Here is a 14,293-nt window from a genome sequence, read left to right on the forward strand (position 1 = left end):
GCATTGGCAGGTACTGGCTCCTTGTTTGTGTTGGGAGCAATGTCTCTAGAAGGAAGTCTGCTTTCTGCTTCTCTTCATCGAGCTTCAGCTTGAATGCCGCTGCGGCAGACCTTATCACCGAATTGTAGGCCCCGATGTCGTCCGGCGGCGAGGGCCTTGAGGAATACGTGTCGACCGCCTCCTCCGGGCTGTCGGTCTCGACATCCATGTAATCCACCTCCTGTAGGTCAGAGGGGGCCGACTCTGCGTCCGTCCTGCTGTCCTCTTCCTCCCCATAGTTGTAGATATCGTAGGGGTTCTCGTACTCTTCCTGGTCGTCGACCACCTCGACGTCCGGGTCTTGGTCTTGTTCTTCGGTGACCGCGTCTTCCTCCTCGACCTCCTCCACCACCGGTGGCTTGGTCTTGTGAGGGATCGTGAAAGCTTTCATCTTTGCGTCGAATTCTTTCTTCCGCTGCACGATGTTTTCCATTTCGGCTTCGAGGCGCCTTCTCTTTTTTTCCATCTCGCTGCGTGTTCCGCGTCGGATGGTTCGGCCGCTCTTTTCGGCAGTTGGCTCGGCGCCGTGCCTTTCGGTGCCGAAGTTTTCGACGTCGAACCGGATTTTGGGTCTCTGGTCGGCGTCGGTAGTTTAGGGTCCTTGTCCCTCGGCGTCGATCGATCCTTTTCGGGGACGATTTTCGACGACTTCTGCTGTTCAACAGCTCTCGGCGCCGGGGACTCCTTCTCAGAGGATCCGCTGGGCCTGTGAGTACTCGCGGACGCCTGGTGCTTCGGCGTCGGCGCTTTCGAGGCCTTGCCCTCGTTTTTTCGAGACTCAGAGTCTCTCGGGTTCTTGGGGGCCGGAGAGTCTCCTACCTTATCAGAAGTCTTCGTGTAATCGGTCTCTACGACCGTGTAGCTGTCGTCTTCGGCGGCAGCGTTGTCCTCTTCCTCGGAAGACATCCCCAGGTCGTAGAGGGACGGAGTCGGGGCCTTCCCCTGCAGGGTGGCGTGCGCTACCCTCTGTCTCTCTCTCACACGAAGGGTCTTCGGGGTGAAGGCGGAGCAGGCGTTGCAGTCCTCGCTTTCGTGATTCACCAGTAGACAAAGGTTGCATACCGGGTGCTGGTCCTTCTGCGCGTACTTGTGGTGGCAGTTACGGCAGAACTTGAACGGCGTGTTGTCCATCATCGAGCGCTCAGGGCCTCCCTGGTCGCGTGTTTGTCGACGGTCGTCGAGGAGCTCGATGAATTCGCCTCTTCCTTTGCGGACTCCTCGTCGATGAAGTCCCCTGGAGTCTTCAGATGACTTTCCTTTGTGATTTCTGTATTTTCTTCTCTTCTTTCTCCAAAAATGTCTGGAGCCCAAACGGGAACGATCCAGACCCGACCGCGGAAAAAAAGAATCTGAAGATGGCGCCCAAGAGTGGGAGCTTCCGCAGGAAGCATGTCGACGTCACCGGAAATACACCCAGGAGGTGTGACGCCGACGCCCACCTGGGCTACGAAAAAAAAAAAAAAAAAAAAAAAAAAAAAGAAAAGACTACGAATCCGGACCCAACCACAAGACCGCGGAATAATGCAAAGCATAGTGAATCCAGAAAGATTCACGCTGCAAAAGTTGATTTTGTGCCATTACTATTATTGAGCCTACATATATGTCACCTGTATCTTCCAATGGTTGAATTGTTGTAACTACAAAGATCATTTAAACTAACCATGCTTGTTCAATGTACTCATTACCTGTCTAATCCCTGATGCACATTTTGTCAGTCAGATAAGACATAGACCAGTAGTTCTGTAGTGCCTATTTTCCAAAATGAATAGAAATGAAAAAAATCAAAAACATAAGTTGAATGATACCTTTCTTGAACCAGCAATTTAATTGTGACCAATTGATAATGCACAATGGTCTCTCTACCACATCTGGATCCTACACTCAACATAACTGCTCTTCCTGTGTCACAGAGTGTTAATCCGCAGCACACATTTTCACTAAGTTACTTCCTTTACACATTTAAACATGGAGACTCAGAGGGTCTACTGATGTCAAACTCCACATTGTCTGCAACAAACTATGGCATAAGGTTCCTCCTGGTCATCATGGAAACCAGCAGATGCCTTTTACCGCACTTCACCATAGTTGTCCACATTCACTGGCAACACTATCAGGTATAACCTGCACTTTGTACATATTTGCTTCCTCTGTGTCGTAGGCACACAGTTACTGATCACACTGCTGGGCAAAAGAGAAACCACAGCCAGTGACATTTCTTGGTATTGTCTGAAAGTCTGTCACATCCTGAAGTAGAGGGGGGCAGGAGGGTCAGTTGCCTCTACAGAGACTTCAAACATGCATCCACCTAGACCATTATTATTGTGTTTAGAAGCTATAAGATATTACTTGATAGCCTTGTATTTGAAGTGGTTTTCATTTCAGATATTATTCCTTCAAATACAATATCAATGCCATGGGAAGCCTTCCAGCTAACCCACAGGCACCTTAACATACATCATCTAAACCTTCATACCGGATCATGGTCTTTTGAATTCTATCCAATTACCTTCACTTACCTTGCTATAGGTACAGTACCGGAATGTCTTAATTTATATGTTCATGTTCTATGCCTCATGTACAAAGTATTAATTGAATGTGCACAACACTAATGAAAAGTTTCATATTCATGGTTATTAGTTTGCTATTCGTTTTCACTTGTTTACAATACAGAACACAATTAAAAATGCAACAAGAAAACCAAGTTTTAAAAAACAGCTCAACATACTCTATGCTCCATTCAAGAGCTGGTATTTGCGCACGAATAACCATTTTGCAAATGGACTAAGTTTTCCACAGGAAATAACAGTCTGTCTTGTTGAGGAATCGCAATTTTGACAATATTCAATTATCTGATGTCCAAAAAAAGAAGAAGATAAATCTTAAAGCGTCTAATGAGAAAAGACCCGAAATGCACATTGCAGATTCTGTCATAGTGAACCTATTTAAGCAGGGACATTTTATGATCCCCCCCAAGCAGAACTGAAAATGGCACAATATTCCCGCACAGTGTTTCTTTAGAAAAGCAAATAAATGAACTGTGGGCAACAAATGGAAAGTTGAAACTAAAACTAACAACATCAATACACACTCCAGTACTAGATGTATAAAATGCATTGATTCTTTTGCCAGCATGAGAATTGAAAATGAATGACGTGTACAGAAACACAAAAATGACCATTAACAATAGCGAAACTAGCTAAAGTATTTTAAAATGCGCTTGAAATGTATGTACTGTAAATCTTAAAGTGTCAAATAAAATAAAAAAAATGATGGGAATTATTTTTTGCGGATGAAGCACCCACATTTATTTTTCCATGTGCATAAAAAATGGCAGTGAAACATTCCTTGAAAGAGGAGGGGAATGGAAAAATAGACATATTGCTTTAGGATGTTCAAAGGTACACCATTTTTTAAAAAACAAAAATGATATCTTTATTTTAATTTTTTAACAGCTTTCATTTTTTCAAAGATGTACACTTTTTAAATCTGTTTCAAATGACCCACAGGAGTACAAATGATGGCACTTTTAACCAATATGGCGTGTTCATATTTACAGAAAAGAAAGAATTTTTCAAGACATAATAGCGTATAATCTCAACATTTAGAAGCAATAAAAGAATGGCATCTGTATTGGTCTTCTGTACAAACTATTAGAACAGGAATTTATTCACATAAAAAAAGTCAGCTTTAACTCAACCTACACATTTCTCAGACCCATTTTCCTCAATCTCAGACCTTTCATCACCTGACCCGCACCTTCACCAAACTATACAACTACAATTAATAAGATTTAGCATCTAACATAGCAAAACAAAGTTAGCCATCGTGTCTGTTCTTTTCAATAATTCCTTGAACATAAAAACTCTTCCATGATCCTCCTTTAAATTCACATTCACAATCCACCAACAAAACAGCAGAAAAAGGTCTCTGTTTCTTTTGAAGTAAACTTGGAAACTCAAACTCCTTTCATTGGTCTTTGTTCTTACACCCAAGAATCAGGGGATCCTGGGTACTGTTCTGCTCTATGAGATGGGCGCCTCGTAGAGTAAAAGTCTACATAGTTGGTGGTTGATTTCAGTCCATACTGTGTGGTGTAATCTGTCGTAGAAGGATAGTGAATTCGATCATCAAAGTAGGGATCTTCATAGCTGTGTGGAGACTGCAAATTCAATCGATAGGCATCATAGTTCTTTCTATTGGTCTCATCTTGAGTATAGTACAGCTGCTGATACTGAGGGCAAAATTCAAAGGAGAGAAATATAAACCTACTTGAACTTTTACTGAGATGTATATGAAGAACCACTGCAGAATTATTTGTTATTGTGAAACATTTGACAAAGGTAGTGCTTTATAAGTAAAATGTGAACAATTGATAATTACACTTACTTACGTAGCTCTCCTGCTTATATAAGAGGTGGTTGATATTTCATGCCTCAAAGAAAGCCATTTACACCCTTTAACAAGTTCTAATTAAAAAAAAACTTCTGGGGACCAAGTGATTTTAAGATTTAGAATGCATTCATTTTTCACTAGTAAATAAACCAGCTTTCATGGCAAAGGCTATTGGACTGAAATCGTATAGCCCAGCCCTACTAAACAAACAGAACATGTCTACATATTGCCAAATTACACATCTCCAGATTTACATTTAATTAACGGTTATTTCAAATGCCCCCACGTTTCCTGAACAGCTGAATGTAGTAGTGCGTCTTACAATGAACTATCAATAGAAAAGTCACACAACAATGTTCAGTGCTCAAGAATCTAATGTAGAGTAGAAATCAGTCATGCAATCAAACAAGCAAAAGGCATGACACAAGTAGCACTGACCACTTTAAATACCAAGTATCTTACTAGTCAAATGTTTATATCCAAGTAACCTGTCCCAGCTACAATTTCAAGTAAGGTTGGAATGTGAGGAAAGGCTGGCATCTTAGCACTTTAAGTGCTGTACTTTTAAGTAGTATGTGTCCTTGTGTCAAGTGGTTCACATATGCATTTTTTGCATCCCTTGCAATATTTCTACATGTGGAGTGAATATGTACTGCAGGGCATGTGGAGCTTTTGAAGTGTATACAATAAAATCAAACTGTGTGTGAGATCTCAGTACTAATAAATGTTTCATAAGAGTGTGTATGAACCTTCCTCAGAGTTCAATGATTTACAAATCGACATGGCCTGCTGCCATTTTCTTTTGCTATGGCAAGGTTTGCCAGAGTAGTTTGGTGCAAGCAAATAAGGGCTATTAATATTAGTGTAACTCACATGTGGCAAATTAAATGAGGAAACTGCATGACCTGTCTCCTGGGACACTGCTCTTGACATGGATGCAGGGATAAACAAATAATACACAACATGGTACCTAAAGTAGCCTATTTTCATATAATGGACAGACATTGGCTATGGGACAATGGTTTGTTTTACTATTTCTATAACTGCACATTCAGCAGGATTAATAAAGTTGACCAAAACATCCTATGTTAACTGTAGCAATATAATTATGGTGTTAATTATGTCAGAGTCACTATGACATCAATTGTGACATTTTGATGCTCAAGGTGTGGCAGTTGTAATAGCAGTACCAGTGATGTCAGGAGGCAGATTCAATACAAATTGAGTGCAGCCACAGCGTGTTCGTGATCATCACAAACACAATAACAAGTTCAATCTCTGACCTTCTAAACAGTAACACAAACTCTGCAACAGCGTTTTAGGCAATTTTCTTAAAATCCATGAGTAGTTCCCGTTGTCTTTGATGCAATTCACCCTGGGTGCTGTATATTAATAAGACCTCTAATGCATTGCATTTAAATGTGAATTGCTATTATATTGCCATTTATTACACTTTTGTTTTCCATTTGTTCCTGATCTTTCTTTAATGTCCAGTTTGTTTTTTTAACTCCTCTAACTTAGTCCATTAGCAGTAAATATGATCCCTCATGTGAATAACATTTTGAAACCGCATAACCATGATTAAACGTTGGATGTATTTGCTTTAGGTCTTTCTTTTATTTTTACCCCATTTTACTTAACTTAATAAAGATGTTAAAAAAATGTAAATGAACTTCAGGGACATATGTTATTTAATCATGTGTCCTTGGATAGGTTTTGATATACTTGGAAAACAAACATGTCCTTTGCTAGCATCATTAAATACCTTAATGTTCCCCTTTGCAGTGCTCCCCTACAAAGGCAAATAACTAGGGATCTCACTTTACACCGAGGAAAACAGTTGAAGCCGAATTTGTCCTAAATAAACCCTACTGCAAATAAAAATCTGAGCTCATTAGCAACTTGAACCAGAAATCACTGGTAGCAGCAGAGAAAGACTAACATTGTAAAACCTATTTAGAGCCGTGCCATCAAATATTGTGTGCACCATTCTGGTTATAATGCATTCAATCTGTCAAATGTATCCCGAGTTTAGCAATTAATCCAATAGCCATGCATCAGCATAAGGCAGGAATAAATATAACTTGATTTATATTTAGAAAAACGGAATGCTATGTGGTGTGCCAATGGAAATCTATAACATACCTCAGGCTTGTATCACATTATGAGGGTGCAGTAAAGTTAGCACTCCTAAAACTGTAGTATTACTTTTTACAAGGAACATTCTGATCAGCGGAATACAAACTTCCACAGGGAAAAAACACGGGGAGATTAATTTTAGATGACAAACAAACCAAAGGTTTTTTCAATTTAGAGGCCTTTAGTAAAAAGTAGTATTGTTTCTGCCACACCAATTACAGGTGATTTGCAACAAAAAAATAATAATAATAATAATACTTAACGTATACATACGTACAGAGGTTTTCAGTCTGCTTATTGTCATTCACATTTTACTTCTGCATATCAAACATGCAGCATAGGCACCGTCTCTGCCCACTTCTGCCACTTGCTTAGCTCACTCTCACTATAGGTATTCTCCCTGTTTACAATGTGCACTTCTGCAGAAATAGTAGACCTCTTGGGTGCCACAAACTATGGGCCAGATGTGCGTGTTTTCCTTTAAAATAATTTGTTACCGTTTTCTAAACATTTTACTTCCTTGTATGAGGGGATAGAAGCTACCTAGACTCGGCTAAAATTATCTTGCTACTGCTTGCACAGCACTGCATCCTGCGCACAGTGCGAGCTGCCACCATCTTGGGAAATGGCTTTCAAAACCATTTCAAGATGGCTGGATGAGTGAATGCAATAATAGGTGTTCATATTGGAATGCTTTTAGTAAAACTATTACAAATATTATCCCAAGATATGTTGTCTTGGAAATAAAATGGCAACGCCAATATGTGCGCAGACAATAGCAGACATAAAGGCTTTGCCAATACTTGCTGTTGATTGGAAATCTGAATTTCATTTATGGTTATTTTAAGAGCTAAGCCTACCCAAAATATGTACATACATGAACAGAGAGTGAAACAGAATAATCTAAACAAATTCATGTTTTCCCCATATACTTTAAGTACTATGAAAAGAAAAAGCATAGTCTCACCTGCAATCGTCTATTTTGTTCCCTTGCTGGTGAAGAATAGGAGCTGATATATATTGGCGAAGGCTTACTGGACCCTGAAATAGACACAGGAATTCAAACTACAATGATGTGTTCACTGTACTAATGTACCATTTATCAAGACTGGAAACATGTAAACAGATAAGCACATCTATCCCAGCAAACTATGAGGCATCTGAGGCACAGAAAATATTAACACATACAGTCAACATGTGCTGTTTGAAAATGCTTTGCTACTCTGGCAGATCATAAGACATAAATGTGCTGACTTTTACTCAGCTACAATACGAATAATACATCTAAGAAATGCAGCTTTTTGATCAGCGCCTAACTGGTTGGTATGAGAGAAAATTGTAGCTAGAATTTGTGGCGATTCTCATTGCAGTCACACCCTACATTTCACTAGACCATGGTTCTCTGCTGAGACTATCAGAGTCCCAGTGCAGAACTTGAAAGAACAGAATAGGCCATCAGTGGGAAGGATTCTTCTGAGCAACACAGGCTAACTTTCACATTTACATTGTTTCAGTATAGGACAATTTCTTTAAAGTGAGCAATTCACTGCAGTTTTCCAAGTGTTTTAAGGCAGTAGCCTATTTTTTCAGGTAAACAAATGACGGAAGAAGGTGTGGCAGTATTAAGTGTTATATATTTTAAGTAGTTGCTATTGTTGGTCTACATGTCCTAAAAAGAAAAAGTGATAGTACGTACACCTGCAACGTTTTCAAATCAAAAACATTGCCAGTATTCAAAAAGTAGAAAGGCACAATGTTCCTTGTTCAGATGTATGCATCTGTTTATTTACTCAATACTGAACAGAGATGTAGAATTACAATGCAACAAGTACAGTACACCGTACACTGTTGAATCAGGACAAAGAGAATTGTTTTTGATAAGTGTTGATTCAACATGTTAACTCTGAAGTTAAGCCATTTTTTATGTAACACAACCAGGCAGCTAACTTCTGCTTGCTCAAGAATGTTACTTATTTTAAATTGTTATATTTAACTTTGAACAGAACCATTTATAAAGTGTGTACACATACACATATAAACATGTCTTTCTTGATAATGGATATACATGCTTAAATATATCAATATAATTTCTGTACATTATTTCTAATGTGTTGATGCAAGGGTACTTTCATGTAAAAAGTGCAAAACACAGGCCATTAAAAAGGAAACTGGTCTGAATGCAGAACAATCATCTGTTCTCATATTATTGGACCCCTTCACCTCGTTTGACACTTTTTTTTAAAAATAATTATAATTCTTCGTTTTATTGAATTTTGCATTGATGGTAGGAATTAGATAATGACACTATAAGTACAAGGGTGAATCGCCCCTAGGAGGCTGCCACAATACAATCACTGACAAACAATGCAACGTAGGACTCCCAACAAAACCCCCCTTAACCCCCCATACCGATAACATTTCAGTCTAGGTCGTAGTCCATTGTAAAGATATTCTGCAAGAGACGAACACAGTACTATGTACCATGTATAGTATGGCTATCACCCCCGCATTGGAGGCCCAAACACCTTCCTACTCCTGCAGTAGATTTTCTAAAGAATTAGGTAAGATCCATTTACTCCATATTTTATGGAACTTTCTGAGACAGCCTCTGTTGCGATACGTCACCCTTTCAGGTATCATGTACATGTCCATAGCGTTTCTCCATTCTTGTACTGTAGGGCCCTGGGCCGATCCCTAGTGGCGGGCTATGTCTCCCTTAGCCACCATCAGGGCAAGGTTACAGAGTATCAGTTGGGCTCATGGCAAATCAATGTCGCAGGGAATTCCAAGAATACTGTCTTTGGGGTCCATAGGGAGGGGAAGGTCCTTCATGGCAGAGAGTTCCCTAGTAATGGCTCCCCAATAAAGTTGGCAACTCCAGATTGCATGAAAAAAGGAGCCCTCCTCGTCAGCACATCGTAGACAGGAGGGATCCAGCACTCTTCCCATGGAATGAAGCCGTTGTCTATCATAACAGACCCTATGCAGAATTTTTAATTAAATTAGCCAAAGCTGTGCTTTATTGCTACTTCGCGGGGGTGCATCAGGGTTGCCTCCTAGTCAATATACTCCATCTCCCACTTCCTCCTTAAACCCTTCAAATTATTGGGCTTATTATTAAGGAGGGTTCGATACGTGTAGGAAATCATTCCCCTCCCCAGGCCCTCTGTAAGTAGCTTCCCCGCAAGCGGAACAACTTAGAGTATTCCTTCCCTGGGAAGCCCCTCGGCTGACCATGCATGTCGGAGATGCGCATATTTTTAAATCGAGTGTTGTGCATTGCGTATTCGCCTTTCAAGGATTCAAACGGCATCGGGTAGCCCCCTTCCAGCAAATTTCCGATTTTGGTCATCCCAATCAGATCCCATGCTCTAAAACCTTTCAGTTTGCCCATTGCCATCAGCCATTTCCCCTCCCACAGTAGTGTATCCCTGGTTGGCCTGCCATACAATCTCATTGTTTTCGTAACTGATCCAGCTCTTCACTGCCAATCTGGTGGCGGGGAGGAGGTCCGAGGTGCCCCAGCCCCATACAAATACTGGAAGCAGGAGTGTCAGGCCCACTGGGTGCATTCCAGTCGCAAGGTGGAATGAGGAGGGGGGGGGGGGGAATAAAGTCAGTCCATGACATTAATGAGGTGGGAGGCCCAATAGTATCCCCGAATATCAGGCAGGGCGATACCAAAATTATAACGGGCTATGCTGAAGTGTGGTTAGCAATAAAAGGAAGGGTGAGCAACCCAATATACCCTTGCGGGCTTGGGCAAATGATGAATTTAAGAAAATGGCCCAGCAAGGGACTTTATTCAGTTTGTTGATGGCAGCGCATAGGGGACTCTGATTAATTAAGAACCCACACTACTAAACATTAGTGGCTGAGAATAAACATATTGCTAAAACAAGTAGAATGTTACCACACTAACAGAGTAAATGAATACAATAACCAGGTTTTTTAGTAAAAAAGATTATTATTTTCTTGAAGGCAAAGAAATTAACATTTAATTTAACAGGGTACAGAAAAATGCATTTCAAATATACAAGGGGTATTTCATACACTCCTATAATATATAAGAAAGGAGGTCCAAACTGCTGAAATAAAGCAACACAATGACTTCAGCTCCAAGATTAAATGAAAATCAGTCGTGGTTGATGATTAACGTGCAGAATTGGACTTAGAAGTCGACGTTTCGGTCTTTGCGAGATTATTTCATAAGACCATCATCAGGACATAGACTTTATGCATCTAAGTGATGACCCTTACACACCATGTAGAGTCCACTTCCTAAATAGGGCAGTGGTATTGGCTGATGTAAATCAGATGGTGGCGACACTGTCAATATTGGAATCAGAAGCATAAATGTAGACAGTACTTGAGATGTATTTGTAAAAGAGACACCCAACATTCAATTTCATGGGATTTATTACTTTAATTGTAGCTGATGTGACGTCACAATTTGTCAAGATGTATAGTGAGGCAGCAACGTTGTCAGCGACCACGGCAAACAGCGTATTTTGGCAATAGCAGCCAAGTGTGGTTAGGGCAATTCTAGGTTGTTTACCATCCCACAAGAATGTATAGAGATCCCGCTCCATTACTGCGAAGACTTTTAGGGAGATGAAGTAATACTTGTTGTGAAGGGCACAGAGTAGTTTTGGTAGTAATATCATCTTGACCATAGCGGCTCTTCCATCTGCACATGTCCTCCCAGCAATTGCAAATGGCCATCCCCAGATTACATTCATGGCAGGTCTCTTTGTGAAGAGTCAATAATACACCCAAATACTTGAATCCTAAAGTAGTGCACATCAATTTCTGGGAAAGGGGGAGATCTAGTATGGTACCGTACATAAAGTATAGTAGTGACTTGCTCCAATTCACCCGGTAGCCGGAGTGTCTTCCATATTTCTCCAATATGTCAGATAGCAGGGGGAGGGAAGACCGGGGTTGAGCGATGTAAAGGCAGCCACAAATATTTGGCACAACTTGCACTGATTACCAATGATGAACAGAATTGAGTTCAGAGCTCTTTGCCTGGTTGATCAAGTGCTAAACAATTTGAATGCCTCTGCTATTCAGGACTAAAAAGACAAACCATTATTGACCATTCAGGAAGTAGGACCTCTTGTGATGTACTAAGTGCTTGGCGACATTTCCCACAACATTTGTTAGTATTTGGACAGCATAAAAAAGCTTTGGTGGCTGTCAAAACCAAAAATCCAAAGCAAAGGTTTTCCTGCCCACATTGTTCAATTCAGAAGATTCCCTGTGCAGAGGGACTGATCAGTACACATTTGATATCATCCTGCTAATTTTGTACTATCCCGCTCTTCAGGATAGGGTGCACACTTAAGAATGAAGGACAGCTGGTCTGTGTTTCCTTCCAACTCGTCTCTTGATCTTTGGGGTGGAGTGAACTTTCTATTAAACAACCATAATAGTATCTGGGATTGCTTGGTCAATAAGACATAATAGTTCTGCTGTTATCTTGATGATGCCAGGATCTCCGGGAATTAGTGATGTCTTGCAGTTTCAAAGCTTCAAATGTTTTGTGTGAGGCTCATGAAAAGGAGTTGTAGTGCTGAGAGGCAGATGTGGAACTTTCCTGAAACCCTCCACTGAACTAAGTGTTATTCCCTGGAGATCTATAGACGAACCAATATCTGACTAAAGCAAAGGAAGCAAGTTGTCTGCTTCTGAGACTTAATCATCTTTATTTATCAGATAAGGCTGAAAGATCTCCGCAGCAGAGGTTAAGCCAAAAAAAGTCTTCAAATCTGACAAATGTTTCAGGTCTAGCCACTAAAGCTATAATCTCTTCCTTGGAGTAGATTTCAACAATCCTCTTCCTAAATGTGCTTGAATAAAATCCGATAGCGCAGCAAATTAAATTAAGAAATTAATTTTGCTGCTGCTCACCCCAGTACCACAGATGCTGTTACCCATGCCCTACAGAGTGTGGGCCAGAAGGTATAGAATATTATGAGGCTAGGGAGGACAGCAATAATACCACAGCCAATTTGAATCCCGGACAAGTCCCAGACCTGCAGCTCTTGCCTGAAGTGAGGTCACCTGCAATTGCAATATGACAGAGGCAGCTCAAGTTGGCATGCCAAGGTAGCCACATAGGCAAACATTTCCATCAGCTCCACATTTGGAGTTGCTGGAAAGACTATTACTCCCAATTTTGGAATAAGCTTTTCCAGCACCAGTACAAGTTGTAAAGCTGAATCATGTGCTTCCACCAGTGATCCAGGTCTTTGCTGAGGGTGAGAGCTTTTAGTGTTAGATCACAGTGGCTTAAAAATAAAAAATGTCATGATGCACCCTCAACAAAATATACAGAGGTCATAAATTCCATCTTCGACATAAGGCTATCCAACATACCCACCTAAGATTGAAACCCAGACATTCCTAACTATTGTAAACCAAGACTTGATAATCCTGCATGACCATTAGAACTGTTAATGACTCCATTTGAGAGGCTCAATGACTAGTGGGGAAAAATGTCTGGAAACGGGTGTGGTAAAAGTTTACATACAGTCCGGTCTTCTCCCCTTTGCAGTTGGTGATGTACAAAGTCTAAAGTATTTTAGTGGAAACAACACCTAGTGAAAAAATAGAATTTATTATAGGAGTAAAAATAAACCTATGTTTCTATCGTCCTCCAAAAAACGCAATCATTTGACAACTGCGATAAGTCCTCTTTACATGGCCCACAACAGATGCAATAAGACAGCATTCCAGCTTTCCAAACAATGTGACTTACCACTGTACATTTCTTTGTGTGCTAGATTATCTCCTTGACTGGTATAATATTGCATAGATGGTTGAGTCCTCTCATACTCAGAACGGGGTTCTCTAATTCCTAGAAGAGCAGGTGAGGAAGTTGTGCTACCAACTAAAAAAAATTTAAAAAAAGAGAATACAACGATGAGAAATGATTTGCCTGCTTTTTTCATTAATGTCAAAATGCTTCTAAAATGTCAGTTCTTACAATTGTGGAAAAAAACACGAAATTGAGAAGACTGCAAAAAAGAACTAGGTTATTTTAATACGCAAATGTATTCTTCTACCTAGTAATTTGTTTAACTTGGTTATTTTCAAACTGCGTAAAAGCGACCCTGAAAGTGTTGCATATCAGTGTGAAGGAACTTCGCATTATGGTTCCATTGCTCCACTGCCTTTCCCAAACACCACCTCGTTACTCGTTGGCTGGCCTATCGAACACTTGCACTACAAATTACTGTCGGTTTAAGAGTTTTCTTTATCTTATGCATAAAAACTGCAGAAATATATAAGGCAACCAATTTACTCAACAGCAGTATATCTTGTTTAGAAAGAGAAAACCTCATGGATTAACGTCCAGTAAATGATAAGGCACAGCTAGTTAATGGTGGGGAAATAGGTAAAAGGTTTAAACAAAAAGCTTAGAGGATAATGGCAGCATCTCTAGGAAAACTCTGAATGTTCTGAATTGCGCTCATTGTCAAACAAATAGCACAGGGAAACTAACAACCTCCCTTTCACCCTCTCCTAAGCCTACATGGTTCCAACAAAAAAGCAAGATCTCTTCACACAAGGAGGCAGTGCTTCTGTCTGAAAGCAGTTGCCATAAGGTTTCATGACATGCCCCTAAATTAATTTATCAGCATCCGTCTATTGAAAGGAGGCACCCCGCAATATTAGACAAGTGGTTAAAATGGTTGTTTCATGCAAATAATTC

General features: G+C 40.4%; 1 protein-coding gene across 4 annotated transcripts in view; it reads right to left on the reverse strand.

Moving 5' to 3' along the window:
- Positions 1 to 3,315: 3,315 nt before the first annotated feature.
- PKP4 (plakophilin 4) overlaps positions 3,316 to 14,293 on the reverse strand; it is a 771,376-nt gene continuing 760,398 nt past the window's right edge. For all 4 annotated transcript variants that reach the window (XM_078681704.1, XM_078681705.1, XM_078681703.1 and 1 more), the window contains 3 exons: positions 13,337 to 13,468; positions 7,538 to 7,611; positions 3,316 to 4,270 (listed from right to left, as the gene is read on the reverse strand). In XM_078681704.1, the coding sequence (XP_078537830.1) occupies positions 4,022 to 4,270; positions 7,538 to 7,611; positions 13,337 to 13,468 (455 nt within the window). In that variant the 3' untranslated portion in view covers positions 3,316 to 4,021. The remainder of the gene's footprint in view (positions 4,271 to 7,537; positions 7,612 to 13,336; positions 13,469 to 14,293) is intronic.

This window comes from Lissotriton helveticus, chromosome 3_1 (assembly GCF_964261635.1).
Source record: "Lissotriton helveticus chromosome 3_1, aLisHel1.1, whole genome shotgun sequence".
Lineage (NCBI taxonomy): Eukaryota > Metazoa > Chordata > Amphibia > Caudata > Salamandridae > Lissotriton > Lissotriton helveticus.